General features: G+C 42.3%; 1 protein-coding gene across 2 annotated transcripts in view; it reads right to left on the minus strand.

The window, feature by feature from the left end:
- Positions 1-4,583: 4,583 nt before the first annotated feature.
- Positions 4,584-16,560, minus strand: part of ELAVL1 (ELAV like RNA binding protein 1) — a 44,772-nt gene continuing 32,795 nt past the window's right edge. For both annotated transcript variants that reach the window (XM_072845080.1, XM_072845081.1), the window contains one exon: positions 4,584-6,160. In XM_072845080.1, the coding sequence (XP_072701181.1) occupies positions 5,836-6,160 (325 nt within the window). In that variant the 3' untranslated portion in view covers positions 4,584-5,835. The remainder of the gene's footprint in view (positions 6,161-16,560) is intronic.

The following is a 16,560-nucleotide window of genomic DNA, read 5'->3' on the forward strand; positions in this document are numbered from 1 at the left end:
AGAACATTAAAGCAACATAAAATTGTAATAAATGTTTAAGGACTATTAGGGACTTAGGGACTATTCATTTCCATTCAAAATAATGGATCACCTTTACAGTTATTTCATCATTTTGGTTTTAACTGCTGAACATTCTTTCTACAAATGTAGCTACGCAATTTTTTTTTATTTTTTTTTTTTTTTAAGATTTTTAATTGCTTTGTATAAACGACATCACTACAACGTTCAATGCCCCTACAAAAATAGGTGCCCTCTCCATACTGACACCCTTTGGTCATCCGGACAAATGCTAAGTGACCATAAACTGACCGACTCGTACTCACTGCAGTGAGAAATTGATCCTACTTTAGTGACTTGTGTATCTCTGAATTTTCAGTGGTTTTCATGCTATCATGATACAGATGTACTGAAAAGACATAACCAACCAGAGGGAAGGAAAAAGATGTGTGGACACACACCACACTATAGGGATGCTGTTCTGGACAGTGGTGTTTCCCGACTTCTCCTTCCACCCTAAAAGATGGATCCTCAAGTCCTTCTCAGTCCCAGATCTAGAGCAGAAGCGAAGGGATTGGCACAAGCTCGGCACAGGAGGCAACGTTAACTGCATTGGCTTGGTTCCCCTCCCTCTACGCACAAGAGTGGAGCACAGCATCTCAAGTAAACCAAACTTTATGGTGACATAGCTTGAAGAACAAAATAAATTCAACATTTTAGTACACAGACACCGTCTAAAATGGAATCACAAGAGAACTAAACACACTAAGCTGCATTGATTCTGCTCATGTTTATAGCTTTTCTGATGTTGCCATCTCATCTGAAGGAACTGTACTTGCCTCTGCCAGCTTATACAAAGTACACAGCAACATTAGAGTTTCCTTTTCTGTATTTACTGTGAAATTTCCCTATCTGCAAATGGTTAACAGAAGGTTTAAACCATGTTTAGGCTTGTGGCTAGCTTTCTGCACAGGGGTGAATTCCATTCATAGTAGAAATCTGGGAAGCAAATGTAAGTTACTGAGCAGGAATAAAAACTTATTAATAAATCAGACTGGACAATTAATAAATAAAACAGACTGGAAAAGACCAAGTCTGAATAAAGCCTTCAAGGAATTTTAATTTTGACAGAACTCAACCTTTTTTACATACTAAGAAAACCTGATTTTTCTTGGTGGTTTGGGTTTTTTTTTGTTGGTTTTTTTTGGTTTTTTTGTTGTTTTTTTTTTTTTTGTATTCTGTACAACACAACTAAAGCCCAGAACATCTTCAGAGAAGTTTGGAGATAGTCTTCAACCACAATCAGGACAGTTTTGCTCTTAACTAGGCATTGTCTCATTTTAGAGTGAAACTCCACAGTCTTGCAAAGAATGAAGACTGCTTATGTGCAATTTTGGAAGCAGCCCCATAACAAGCGTATTTAGCAGCCATACCTTGGCCTGGTAAGAGCTTTCTTGGAGTGCCAGATAGAACAAGCATTTGAAAAAAGTCGAGAAAAGGATAGGTACCAAGTAAGGGCAGCAGAGCTTCCCTTTCAAAAGAAATACCAAGATTTAAAAAGTTATTCTAAAGCTAAAAGTGACAAAGCAATAATTAAAATAACACCAGACATTCAACAGCTGGTAAAATTTCCTGAAAAAAATAATTGGCTTAACATTCAATGTCCTGAAGGCTGATCAAGTCCCGACATATGATCCTGCCCTTGCACAGTGAGCCTTTTTATTGCCACAGAAGCCAAGGCTCAAAGGTGACTGATTTGCAGACTGCCTTCCAAACAAGATGGCTCACGGCCAGCGAAGAGAAAACCCAGGGTGACTCACCGCCGGAAAAAGCTAAAGAAGCAAAGGCCAGTTTCTGCTGAAATGCTAAGCATTCACATGCAAACAAGTTCTCTCTTTGTGAAAGCAAGTGAGTTTTGGACAAAGCAAACGGGTCCATTTGAAAATGGCGCCCAGCTGAAGCTTGACAACAGTATCACTGGTCTTCCCATTTGTATTCCCAATTGGCAGATCTTCAGCTCTGAGGCTAGCTACCCTGACCATAAGGAGATCGATGAAAAAGCCTTCTCTCCACTTTTCTTTTTAAAGACAGGCAGATAAACTTCTCATTTTGTCACCATACTTGTCTGTCTGACCAAATAAGTGTAAAAAGGAAACTGTGTCTCCCAAATTCAGGTTCATGAAAGCCAGATTGATCCCTTCAGAAATGCTGGCACAAAAAACCATGCCCTGTGCCCCGAGACATCATAATTCTCTTCGACATCTACACACAAAACCCTGCAATAGCAGCATGGCCATAACTATGTGTTTTCATCAGGAATTATACCTGATCCTTCAGAAGCAGGTACCTGGGGGTGTCCTGCAAGGCTTCTAACCTAAAGGACCCCAAAACATTCCCATCACAGCTGTTCCCTGTAGCACACCTCCAGTATGGACCATCAAATCCAGGTCTTCAAAATCTGATCATCATGTCCTCATCCAGCAACCAAGACTTTCTAGTATTCTCTACCTTATTGAGCCTACCACATCTCATGAGAAATGCATGAGACCTCTGGTCTGAGACAGGCCTTTGGTTTTACAAAGATCTTGTAAGCACTGACTGAGACAGAAGTGCCACCTGAGAGAAACACCTATATTTCATCAAGTTAAAGGATGAAAAAGCAGAACATATCCACAGTTTTTCTAAACTCCAAGGTCTAAGAGGCCAAAACCTCTCCTGAAACAGTTCAAGGGAGAGCTTCAAAGGAGGATGACATGATAAGGAAACCAGTTGCTCACACCTTTTGGGTAGAAAAACTGCTGGCAGATTACTTGTTAGAATTCAGTTTCCACTTCCAGAAGTTTCCTTTTGGTCTTTACTAGTAGGATGCATGGACTATTGTTTAGGATCAAAGGCATCAAGAACACATACACTTTTTTTTCTTGACTTCAGCTATTTACGCCAAGGATTTCCTGACTGTTAGAATGGTACAGACCTTATGCTTCTTCTCATATCAGCTCTTGATATTTTAGCAGGATTTTTTTTCCTCTTTTCCTGACTCAAGCAGCAGTGCTTTGCTCGCGTAAATTGCCTGGTAACTATCTTCAGAGCAACTACCAAAGGAAGCTGGGATCAGATTTTTCCTAAAAGAGATGTTTTCATACCACTACTGAAACGGTATCCTGCATTTCCTTCTTATTTAGTAAAGAATGAGAGATGGAAAAACAGGGAACCAGTCAGATGACAGTGATGCCAAAAAACCTCCAATAAAAGTTTTTTTTTAAAAAAAGTGACAGCTAGTGAACTCACAGTAGCATGCTGCTGATACAGCTGCAATGGCTAGCATGCTTGTAATGATTACTGGTGCAAAGTCATACTTAGGGTGTCATTCGCTGGAAGTCTGAATTCCCATCTAAATGCTGTGATAAAACAGCAACTCCCATTTAGTTTGAAAATTAATCTTTAAGGCAAGAGAGAATGACAGGAAATTGGAAACAACTGCAGACCCACTCCTGTGGAACAGGATAGTATGAGGTTAAGAGGTGATGGGACACAGCAAGCGGACTTCTCTTATACTACGCAGTTTTAACTTGGAAGAAATCCCCCAAATGCTTCTGAATCTCTCCTTGTACACAGAAAAGAAGTATTCGTTGAAGTGATAAATGAATGATGAGAAATTGGTGGAAACATCTGGAACAGACAGACAGGCAGAAAGCACACTTTGGGAGGCTGGAGTTGGTTGGTTGCTTTGTCACAGCCACTGTTTTACAGACCATCGTGCTTCTCAAAAGAGGGTAGAGTGAACAGGACTGGCAGGCTGAATGTATTAATAGCAAAAATCCCACTTACATTCACTGCACACAAGCTCAAAAACAGTGGGAGGCTGCTCACTCTGCCAAGGTCTATCTATACGGCTTTAAGTATGCCATAGGCAGTTCCAGAAATATCAGCAACAGCATTTCCTAGACAGTGCTGAAGGTAATTAATGGAGACGGGCAGCTAGTTCAGCCACTCTTCAGCAGCAGTGTGCAGAGATGCTGATGCAGACTTCTTCGGGCTGTGCAAGACTGCAGCTCCTATTGCAGGAAGAAGGGAAACAATTGCAAACACAAGGCAAGGTCAGCTAGGGATGGACCGATACGAGCAGGCGGCATGGAATGGCCTCTGGAATTTGAAAATAAACTTTGGGACTGGTAGAGGTTCACGCAAAAAAAGGAGACACTGCAATAACACTGCCACTCTCCCCATTTCCGTGTTTGCTCTACCTTCTGGCACCCGAACATAAACACTAGACCTGAAAGCTGCCCAGGCAAGTCTCTAGTCGTGCACAGTATCCTTACACAGCCTTCACTGATAGAGTAATCCTTCTCAGGTTTCCTACCAAAGAACACCTGCAGGGTTACATCAGCCTGTGGCACACAGTTTCTATGCGACAGATTTATTGTAGTGCTCGTTTCACAACCCTTTTTCTTCTACTCATCTGTCAAAGGAGTAACTTAAAACTCTTACAGAGGAACTACAGTTCTTTAAAACAACACTCTTCGAAAGCTGGACACTTTGTGCAATACTTAGCAAAAAAATAACAGAAAATAAAAAACAAAACAAAATTTGAGCAAAACAAAATCAAATTTAATGTTCTTAAATGCAAAAGTAAAAACAAACAAAAAACACAAAAAAGCAAAAGAAAATTAACAGAAACAGAACAACTCAAAGTTTCAAGGCAGTCTGCAGAAAACTTGGGGGATTAATCTTTAAATCTACAAATCAAAGGGTTTTTTGTTAATATCTAACTTGCAAGTAGTAAGTACTTTTCTGCTGAGTGTTCAATAAGTAAAGCTAATTGTCAAAACAAAATCCTATTGAAATAGAAAAATCTAGCACTCATTAGAAGGGATGCGAGAAATACAATGCTCAAATGTTTATAACTGTTTTTTCTTTACAAAATAGAACTACCAAAAGAATTCAAACTATAATGGTCTTTGAAAATGAGTAAGTATCTTGCTGCATTATAATGTACCAGTAAGTAGTGCACCATGCATTAAATATTTGGACAGAAGAGATTCAGTTTGATAAAGGAGCAACATAGATTCACACTCTCTTTCTGAAGTTTCGTTTTGACTCTGAAATCTTCCTGGAGTTTCTTTGAAACTCTTTGGTCCATTCCTATTAGAAAGTGGGCTTTAAAGGTAGTATTTCTAAAACCTTTGAATTTGACGGCTTGGCCACTGCTCAGTGTGAAACTTACCTCATCAATGGTGTTAAAAGTTATGCTGGCATGCTACTACTTACAAGACCTTTAGACTTTAAAAAGCCTAATACTGAACTGTATATGTAGTAATGAATATTAATTGATCAAACAATTTACTGTCAACTAAAACATTAGTATTTCTCAACTTTTCTTCCATACTACCGAGTCTGGGGTAGAGAAGGTCAGGGGAATGGGTAGGAAAAACAACAACAAAAAACAAGAAAATTAATGAATTCAGCCTGATATTTTTCAGAAAATTCCAGTTTTTGCAGACAACATTCAATGGAACAAATGTTAGTCTCATAAGTGAAAGCATGCTTCAATTTTACCACCATCCAGAGGGTCTAGTTAATGCAATCTACTTAGATTTCAGGGGATTTTTAACATGTTTTAAATGAAATAACTTAAAGGAACTTAAAATTGGTCTAACATTGTGGGATTTCAAACATTTGAACATGTCAGTTGCATCCCAGAATATAAAACCTTTTTCACTTCTCATTTAGACTAAGACAAACACTTGTGAAAATTGGCGCAAAATGAGTTTTACACTAACAAAAATGTTTCAACTTCTGTCACTCAATTATCTATTCCATACAAAAAGCACGAGCAAGTTATTTGTGGGACTTGTTGGTTTTGAAGGAAACCTGTAAGATTTTGTCCCCCAGGCGGTAGCCATTAAGACTTGCTATGGCCATTGCAGCTTCTTCATAGTTTGTCATGGTCACAAAACCAAAACCTTTGCACTTGTTGGTGTTGAAATCTCGAATAACTTTCACATTGGTAACCGCACCAAAGGGGCCAAACATCTGCCAGAGGATTCCCTCATCAGCATCTTGACCAAGGTTGTAGATGAAGATACACCAGCCAGAAGATGCGTTTCCTGGAACATTTACACCAGAAAGCCCACTCATGTGATCTACACCCATAGGAGAGAACCTAGCAAATAAAAAGCACAATATTTCATGTAAAAGTTCAATTCAATTAAGCAAATTAACTTGAATGGGAAGCAACTGAGAATGAATATTTTCTACATGGACATCAAAACCGCCAGAAAGAAATGTTTCCCCATTCAAATTGACAATCAAATTGACAGCTGCCAGGAAAAAAAAAAAGTTAAGTATTCCAACTACTTCATCAATAGGGAACTATCCTCAGAAACAGGTAGGCAACAGAACAGTTGCAAGGCAAGATTATGTGATCACCTTCACAGGGGACCTGGATCGATTTTTGAAACTCAGCTAGGCTGTTAAGAGTGCTTCGTGTCATCAGTGCAGAATTGCTCCAGTGCGGGTAACAGGCAACACCTCCCCAGAGGCCCCAGCTTACTTCAAGCCACCCTCAGGCATCTCCCACTTATTTTGCTCAAGGAGTTTGCATCCCATACCCTCCTTTTCCTGCCTCTAAAATAGCACGTTGGGAACTCTTAAGTCAAAGGGCTTCCTTTGGGTTTTGCTGGGGGGTGAGGGAGGGGATGTTTTGTTTTTAGGAGTGGAGATTGTGTGTATAAATTTAAATTTCTTTTTTTGTGGAACAGAACAAACCTACTCCCTTTTCCACCATAAGGCAGCAGGTGCAGGCAAACACTCCCAATACCAGCAGGCTACTAAATAAGCCACAGTCATGCATACTCGCAGCTATTAGGCAGCTAAGGAAATATTAGCACTTCCTCAGTCAATTCTCAGTAGCTGGCATGCCCCACATTTCTCGCTACAGAATTTAAATCTCAGGTTTTTATTCCTTAATACCAGTTATGCAGATATTCTAACTGCAGTAGCTTTCAAACATCAAAATAGCAAACCACATTTAAGTACACAGTTTTACAGTTTCAGTATGCATGTATGGTCTTCTTATTAATTTTACACCAACTTCATACTAGGAAAACTTATCTGACTTTACTGAACTGGATTTTTTAAATCCCCTACCCACTTTTCCTAAACCCTGCCTCCTGCATAGTACCCCAGCAATATTTATGCATAACAAAAAGCAAAAACCCCCTCTCCTTTTTATGTCTTGCTTTGTATTATTTTCTTCTCTCCTATAACACACATCTCTAATTCCCCTTTATTCTATTTCTGGTCTCCATCCTAGAAATTCAAAGCTTCAGAATATTTTAATGCAGTATTACGGTTGCACAGCTAAGCACTCAAAGGTCAGGAAATTTGAAAGTTAAGGTAAAAAACTCAATTTGATCCCTTATGCTTATGTATTATTTAAAAATGTGAGGTCACGTGATTGTAGAAATATAATTATACTATACCAGGGGTTCCCAAACTGTGGTGTACCACTGGTGATATGCAAACCACTTAAAAGCGGTACACGTGCTGCTCTCTGCCAAGAACATGGCGGTGGCAGTTCCTGATTCTCTGCTGACCTGGAGAAAACAGGGAATGGATGTCTGGGCAGTGAACGCTGCATTGAGTGTTAAACGCTTCCCCACTGACTTTTTCTTGCCCTGCATAAAGATAAGAGCTGCTGCTGTCTTTATACAGAAGGGAGGGCTCAAGGCAACGTGTATCAGAAGGAAGGGGAGCAGAGCTGCAGCAGCACACACATACACGCAGGGAAGTCAGCTCACGTTCATTGTGGCACTTCAGTTGATGCACTCATACAAGGGAACCACGCAGCCACCATCTCCCCCACCCCAGGCTCTCCGGTGCTCAGAGCTCATTTCCTTGGACACCTGAGCTATTAGATCCCCCTGTACCCAGAGCAGGGGGAGTCCTGGTGGTACAGACCCCTTCCCCTCCATCACACCCTAGCTGCTGCTGACTGCCTGGAGTCAGCTAGAGCTGACCTGGCCCAGCTGGCTGACCTGATGCTGGTGTTTCTAGAGCACAGTGCGGACACACCTGAGCTCATGCTGCACATACTCACTGCCGCTGCCACTGTTGGCCAGCCCCAAGCAAATCCAAGTTTGGGAATCCTTGTACTATAGTAAAACTGAAAAAGCAGTTAAGAGTATCAGAATGTGAATGAGACACACTAATCCGTGTGATCTGATGATTATGTGACATATCTACTATTTATTTTGCTTTTATATAAAAATGTTCCTGTGTTTGCATGCTTTATATGCTTACTTTTTCTGACAGACACCTTCAGCTCTGTAGCTTCTTTCCATTTGAGTAATGATCTGGTAGGATATATTTATCTTAACATCTGGAAAATTTTCATCTCAACAGATCACCAGTCTTGGGTTCCTGCTCACATGTACGGGGAGCAGAAAAATCACTAAGCTCCGAATTGCATGATGTTGGTTCCAGCAGTTAGCGTAGCTCTGAATCTGCTTGCTATAAGGCCTCGGGCTCTGCCCACAAGCCCAGATCAACAGTACATCAGGGATTAGAAACACTTGTAGAAGAGCAGCTGGGGGTTGAACACAGGAAGACAACAAATCTAAATACATATTACAGGCAAAATACTTCAAAATAGCAAGTACCTCTGTTCTTTGGATACAGTAATTTTCAAACAGATTCTCCTCTCTTCCTGCTTTGACTCACAAAAATGTTACAGGTTTATTAAAAAAAAAAAGGCAGGGTAAAAACACCCCTAAAAGCCTTGAAAAGTAATTTCAAAAAAAACAACCATAGGAAATATCACCTCACACGTAATATCCCTCTTACCCAGATCTAACATGATTCTAAAGCAAAGCTATACTTTGCAAGTTCACATGCAAAAGAAACCTTTCGCAAAATTTTCTGGACAGTTAAAAGCAACCACCAAAAAAGAAATTTGCAAAAATGACAGTAAACGCGGTATAGGATTAGACCTATGTGGAAGGCTAAATTTCTGTTTAGACTTCCATCCACCTGGAAGCATCACACAGGACATCTGGCATGAGTGAGAGCACTCACACGATGGGCAGAGCGGGCTCCTACTGCAATTCAGCTGACCGGATAAACCTCTGTGCTTATCCTGGACTGAAGGCCTGCACAAGAGGGACACAAGATCTCTTGGTTAGCCTGGGATAACAGCCCGTGCGTAGCCAGGCACAGAGCAGCTGGCACATAATACCTTTTTGTCCTACAGGAAATGTTTTTTTTGACCACAAATTTAAGATGACTCTTAGGAAGTTATACTTATTAAGGATGTTTAAAAGACTGTCTGGTTTGGACAAAGAGCCCTAAAACCCACTGAGATCCAAGAGGTTTCAGAGACATTTTTTTAAAAATTCCATTAATACTGTAATTTGAACTATCTCAGTCTTATACTTACTGCTGGTGCCCTCATTTTTGTTGCATTTATTTTTATACTGTCTCTTCCACATTGCTTTTTTGATCCTCCCTAAGCACCTGTAGATGATGTTACCAATGGATGGTTCTTTTAAGTCATGCTAACCTCAAAACTCCAACATCTTGTGACATTAAGTATCACCACAGTGTAAGTATTTTTTTAACTGTAATATTTTTCATTTTATAAGATTCTCATTTATATGAATGATATTTTGTTCTACTGTTATGAGACAGACTGCTTCATTTAATAGATTCTGGGATTATTTTAACACACGAGAGGACATAACCTCAGAAGAGACACTCCTAAATGAAAACAATTTATTTTTAGTTCTATGAAAGTCCTATAAATTCTTTTTGCTGAATTCTTTTCACTGCAATCTGAGAACAGCTATATACAGCATCACAGGTGGGAGCAATCCCACAGCTTACATAATGCTAATAAGCCATAATATTAATTTTTAATATTTGCCTATGTTGCCTTTGCACATGAGCTTGGCATCTTTTTATTTTTGAATAATTCCACAAAGAGCAGGAGTTCAGCTACACTGATACTGCTCACATCCAGTACTCCCCACGAGCAACTTTTTCTCCTATACCCTGATACAGATAGGAATGATCTACTGTGTACAAAACAGGTCTTGTTGAGTATTCAATGATACAAGCTTTAAGCCTGATATAACAGGGTATTAAATCAAACAGTTACATATCAGACAGCAGCAGCAATCAAACTAAGGCATTTCAGTACCACATGCTTCTAGAACTTCGATGAAATACTACTCTGGATGAAATGTTTTCTTCTGTGGCATTCTCAACACAGACAACTTGCATCCAAATTACAAGTTGGCTTAAAAGTTGAAAATTTAAACAATTTCAGTGGAGTGAAACAGAAGAGGTGCATGGGAGCTGTCCGAGCAATAGTGTCAGTGTTGGTTAAACACTCTAGTCTTCTCACATTTCCCCTTGATCAAAGAATTATCAAGAAATAACAATTCCCCTTCAGGCATTTTGGGCCTAACTCATGGCCTCTGATATCAATAGAAGTATTCCCATTAAAATATGTGGGAACCAGCTCCAATGCTGAACAAGTCTGAAAGCAAAACCAGCTGAACTGGGAATATTTTTGAGATTTGAAAAAACATTCTTCTAGCACAAAGCTCTGGTAAACTGTAAAAGCATAGGACTCCTAGGGACTTTGGCCAGCCTTCTCAAGCTTTAGGAGCTAAACTCATTCATTTCATCAGAGTTTGACACCGTAAGTTCTGCTATTATGTTTAAATAAACAAATCTTGCACTCAAAAGAAACCCTTGCCCCAGATGTTTTATCTATCCTCCAAACACAATCCCATGCTGCAGGGTCATTCCTTCTGGATGGAAGCAGAGTGCGCTTTGGACCATGTCTCAGAATCAGCAGGCCAACCCAGCACTCCAGTAGGACAAGGCATTAAGACCAGTTCCTGATGTGAACCACAAATACCACAGGAACTACAAAGGATTAACAGAACATTAAACAAAGGGTCTGAGCGATATCTGTAGGAAATTAATAATTACAAGTTAGAGATACTAAAGGCTTAATCCTGGATTTACAGGGATATGATGGAATGAGATGAAGTGTAATCAAAATGTCAGTTTAAGTATTCAACCTCTACGTAGCAGAGACCACAATTGTAATTTATACAGACTGTGAGCTCTTTGGAAGCAGCTTATCCTTTCATCATGTTTTGTTCACTACACAAAACAAACAAGACTCAGTCCAAGCTACGGTTCCTAAGCTTTACCGCAGTATGAATAATTATAACTCATTAAGTTCAGCATCCTTTAAGGAAGACTCACTATAAAAACCTGCTGTTAACACTAAAGGTGGGAAGAAAAATAAGAAGGGCTGTGGGATGGTGCATGTGTTGTACATGTGTACATATGTGCATGCATGCATATGTGATTGAGGGAAGGAAGTTTTATAATAAGGGTTAAAGTTCTTGCAAGTCTGTGACAAGACACAAAGAGAGATGGACAGTTCTTGTCTTCAAGTCAACCGGTGAATCTTGTCTCCACAGCGTATTCATAACAGCATGGCTTATCCCAGAATTGCTCTGTTACTACCTCTGCCAACCTGTAGTACCTAAAAATCTTCAGCTCCTCCTCCATCAGCAAGCCTATAACCAGGAGCAGAAGTTGGCCAAAATGTGTTGACAAATGAGCACTGGGCACAGACAACTCGAGTGGACATAGTTACCACAGAAGCAGGAATGGAACAGAAAGAGACAGAACATTTTATCTTATCCCCACTTGCAAAAACTCACTCCTGTAGAAAGATAGGAAATGCACGCAAATAACATTAATGCTGCTCTTAATGGTACAATAAAAGAACAATGAACAAACCGAAGTGGAACTGAACAATAACAAGGATGATGGTTCATCTAGCTTGAAGGCGTTGCCGAGGTTAAGTTGGCCTACGCCCTTGCATCAAAACCGCTTCCATAAAGAAAATAAGATGGGTCATTGTCATAGGAGACTCTCTCCTGAAGGGAACAGAAGGCCCAATATGCAGATCGGCCCCACTTCTTAGGGAAGCCTGCTGCCTCCCTGGGGCCCAGGTTAAAGACGTGAAGAGCAAGCTTCCTACCCTGGTACAGCCCTCAGATTATTATCCATTATTGATTTTTCAGGTAGGAAGTGATGAAGTTGCTACAAGAAGTCTGAGGGCAATCAAGAGAGTCCTCAGGGCCCTGGGACAACTGGTTAAGGGATCAGGAGCACAAGTAGTGTTCTCCTCTATCCTTCCAGTTGCAGAGAATGATGAGGGAAGAAACAGGAAGAGCCAGCAGATCAATACCTGGCTCCGAGCCTGGTGTCACCGTCAGAATTTTGGGGTTTTTGATCATGGGTCAGTCTACACAACACTGGGCCTGCTGGCAACAGACAGGGTGCACCTGTCTCAAAGGGGGAAAAGGGTCTTTGCACAGGAGTTAACAGGGCTCACTGAAAGAGCTCTAAACTAGATTTCAAGGGGGAAAGGAAACCAGGCTCGCCAGAGATAAGCCTGGGGGCAGCACGCCAATGTTTGAGGGACAGTGTGCTAGCGAGATCCTTCTGTCTGCCATCTCAGTGGAGGTAGCGGATGGAGAGCCATGCGGCAGCAAAGATGCAAGAGTTATTGATGCGTTAGAAACCACGGAAGTGCCTGAGAACAGTCACGTAGGAATTAGGGCTTCTCCCCCCAGAAATGTGGCGGGATCAATGGCCCAACTGAAGTGCATCTACACCAATGCACACAGTATGGGCACCAAACAGGAGGAGCTGGAAACCACTGTGCAGCTGGAAAACTCTGATAGTAGTTGCAATCACGGAAACATGGTGGGATGACTCATACAATTGGAGTGCTGCAATGGATGGCTACAAACCCTTCAGACGGGATAGGCAAGGAAGGAGAGACAGTGGGGTAGCCCTCTATGTTAGGGAGAGTTTTGACTGTCTAGAGCTTGATGATGGTGATGATAGGTTGAGTGTTTATGGGTAAGAATCAGGGGGAAGGCCAACAAGGCAGATATCATGGTGGGAGTCTGTAACAGACCACCCAACCAGGATGAAGAGATGGATTACATATTCTATAAACATCTAGGAGAAGTCTCACAATTGCTAGCCCTTGTTCTTGTAGGGGACTTCAACTTACCAGATGTCTGCTGGAAATACAATACAGCAGAGAGGAAACAGTCTAGGAGGTTCCTGGAGTGTGTGGAAGATAACTTCCTGACACAGCTGGTGGGCAAGCCAACTAGGGAAGGGGCCCCGCTGGACCTCTTGTTCGCAAACAGAGAAGGACTTGTGGGCGATATGACGGCTGGAGGCCGTCTTGGGCACAGCGATCACAAAATGATAGAGTTTTCGGTTCTTGGAGAAGTAAGGAGGGGGGTCAGCAGAACTGCCACCTTGGACTTCCGGAGGGCAGACTTTGGCCTGTTTAGGAGACTGGTTGACAGAGTCCCTTGGGAGGCAGTCCTGAAGGGCAAAGGAGTCAGGGAAGGCTGGACACTCTTCAAGAGGTAAATCTTAAAGGCACAGGAGCAGGCCATCCCCATGCGCCAAAAGATGAGCCGGTGGGGAAGACCACCGGCCTGGCTGAACAGAGAGCTTTGGCTGGAACTCAGGAAAACAAGGAGAGTTTTTTTTGGAAGAAGGGGCAGGCAACTCAGGAGGACTACAAAGATGTCCTCAGGTTATGCAGGGCAAAAATTAGAAGGGCCAAAGCCCAACTAGAACTTAATCTGGCTACTGCCATAAAAGACAGTAAAAAATGTTTCTATAAATACATTAACAACAAAAGGAGGGCTAAGGAGAATCTCCATCCTTTATCAGACACAGGGGGAAACAAAGTGACAAAGGATGAGGGAAAACCTCAGGTACTTAATAGCTTCTTTGCCTCAGACTTTAATAGTAAGACCACTTGTTCTCAGGGTACCAGCCCCCTGAGCTGGAAGACAGGGACGGGGAGGAGAATGAAGCCCCCATAATCCAAGGGGAAACAGTTAGCGACCTGCTACACCACTTAGACACACACAAGTTTATGGGGCCAGATGGGATCCACCCAAGGGTATGGACGGAGCTGGCAGAAGTGCCCACCAAGCCGCTTTCCATCCTTTATCAGCAGTCCTGGCTAACCAGAAAGGTCCCAGGTTGACTGGAGGTTAGCAAATGTGACACCCATCTACAAGAAGGGCCAGAAGGAGGATCCAGGGAACTACAGGCCTGTCAGCCTGACCTTGGTCCTGGGGAAGGTTATGGAGCAGATCATCTTGAGTGCCATCACGCAGCACGTACAGGACAACCAGGTGATCAGGCCCAGCCACCATGGGTTTATGAAAGGCAGGTCCTGCTTGACTAACTTGATCTCCTTCTATGACAAGGTGACCCGTTTAATGGATGAGGGAAAGGCTGTGGATGTTGACTACCTGGACTTTAGTAAAGCCTTTGGCACCAGTTCCCACAGCATTCTCCTGAAGAAACTGGCTGCTCGTGGCTTGGACAGGTGTACTCTTCCCTGGGTAAAAAAGTGGCCGGATGGTTGGGCCCAAAGAGTTGTGGTGACTGGAGTTTACTCCAGTTGGCGGCCGGTCACACATGGTGTTCCCCAGGGCTCAGTTCTGGGGCCAGTTCTGTTTAATATCTTTATCAATGATCTGGATGAGGGGATCGAGCACATCCTCTGTAAGTTTGCAGACGACACCAAGTTGGACAGGAGTGTTGATCTGCTTGAGGGGAGGAAGGCTCTGCAGGGGATCTGGACAGGCTGGGGCCAGTTGTATGAGGTTCAACAAGGCTCAGTGCCGGGTCCTGCACTCGGGTCACAAGAAGCCCATGCAACGCTAGAGGCTTGGGGAAGCATGGCTGGAAAGCTGCCCAGCGGAAAAGGCCCTGGGGGTGTTGGTTGACAGCCGGCTGACTATGAGCCAGCAGTGTGGCCAGGTGGCCAAGAAGGCCAAGAGCATCCTGGCTTGTATCAGCACTAGTGAGGCCAGCGGGACTAGGGAAGTGATTGTTCCCCTGTACTCGGCACTGGTGAAGCCACACCTCAAATACTGTGTTCAGTGTTGGGCCCCTCGCTACAAGACAGACATTGAGGGGCTGGAGCATGTCCAGAGAAGGGCAAGGAAGCTGGGGAAGGGTCTGGAGCACGTGTCTGATGGGGAGCGGCTGAGGGACCTGGGGTTGTTTAGCCTGGAGAAAAGGAGGCTGAGGGGAGACCTTCTTGCTCTCTACAACCACCTGAAAGGAGGCTGTAGCGAGGTGGGTGTTGGTCTCTTCTCGCAAGTAACAAGCAATAGGACAAGAGGAAACGACCTCAAGTTGCGCCAGGGGAGGTTTAGGTTGGATATTAGGAAAAATTTCTTCACCAAAAGGGTTGTCGAGCACTGGCGCAGGCTGCCCAGGGAAGTGCTTGAGTCGCCATCCCCGGAGGGATTGAAAAGACGTGTCGATGTGGTGCTTAGGGACGTGCTTTAGTGGTGGAGTTGGTAGTGTTAGGTTAACGGTTGGACTTGATGATCTTAAAGGTCTTTTCCAACCTAAATGATTCGATGACTCTGTGATTCTAACTCATCATTAAAATTTAGTTTCACCTGCAACTATTAACATAAATACATTAATCATTTTTACTATTACTGAGTGATCATTACAGGACAGAATTAAAGTTATTTGGTATCTTAATTATGGATGTAAATATTATTTGTACTGCTTATTCTGATGCATCTTAATTCTGCTATAAATTTTAAGGGGAAGAATGATGATGAAAATGTCCAATTACATTAAGAATGAAAACACAAGACATAAGCCTCAAGATTTTACTAGGACCAGGACAGATTGAAGCCCTGGCTGAGGCAAAAGACAGATGTGTAAGTTTTTTAATAGTTCACCTAACTGCTAACAATGTAGAATTTCATTCCTTGGTGTAGCTTAGAAGGTTTGGGTGTGGAGACCTGGATGAGTGCTTCAGGGAAATGAAATCTCATTTGAGGAGCTGCCTGCATTAAACTTGCCTGTGCCACAGTTGAACAGAATCAGAGAATGACTGAGGTTGGCAGGGACCTCTGGAAATCCTCTAGTAAACCTCCCTGCTCAAAGCAGGGGCACCTAGAGCAGATTGCTCAGGCCCATTCCAGCCAGGTTTTGAGCATCTCCAAGGACAAACACTCTACAGTCTCTTTGGGCAACCTGTTCAATCACCCTCAGTGTAAAACAGATGACTATAAAGTACTAATTCTCATTGGAGACACAGTACACCTAGCTGTTCTTAAAATGCTAAACTAAAGCATTCTGGAAAGGTCACAGCAATATTGGAAGAGTAGCACTGCAAAAAGCTATTTGAGTTTTTAGTCCACTTTTGCTGAGCTAAATGGATGCCTCAGAGGAGAAAAAGAGTGAATTCTCAGCAGGGAAACACTAATCTCAGAAACTCTCATGAACACATCTCATAAAGCCAATTACTTGTCTGCAAGACAGTAAATACAATGCATTTTCCAGAGCACAGTCCAACTATCAACACCCTCCTTTGAGCAACTAAGACAATTCAAATTCAAGCAATTCATATTCAAAGCAACTAAGGCAATTCTCAAAGGC

The sequence above is a fragment of the Ciconia boyciana genome, chromosome 24, assembly GCF_034638445.1.
Source record: "Ciconia boyciana chromosome 24, ASM3463844v1, whole genome shotgun sequence".
NCBI classification, from domain to species: Eukaryota; Metazoa; Chordata; class Aves; order Ciconiiformes; family Ciconiidae; genus Ciconia; species Ciconia boyciana.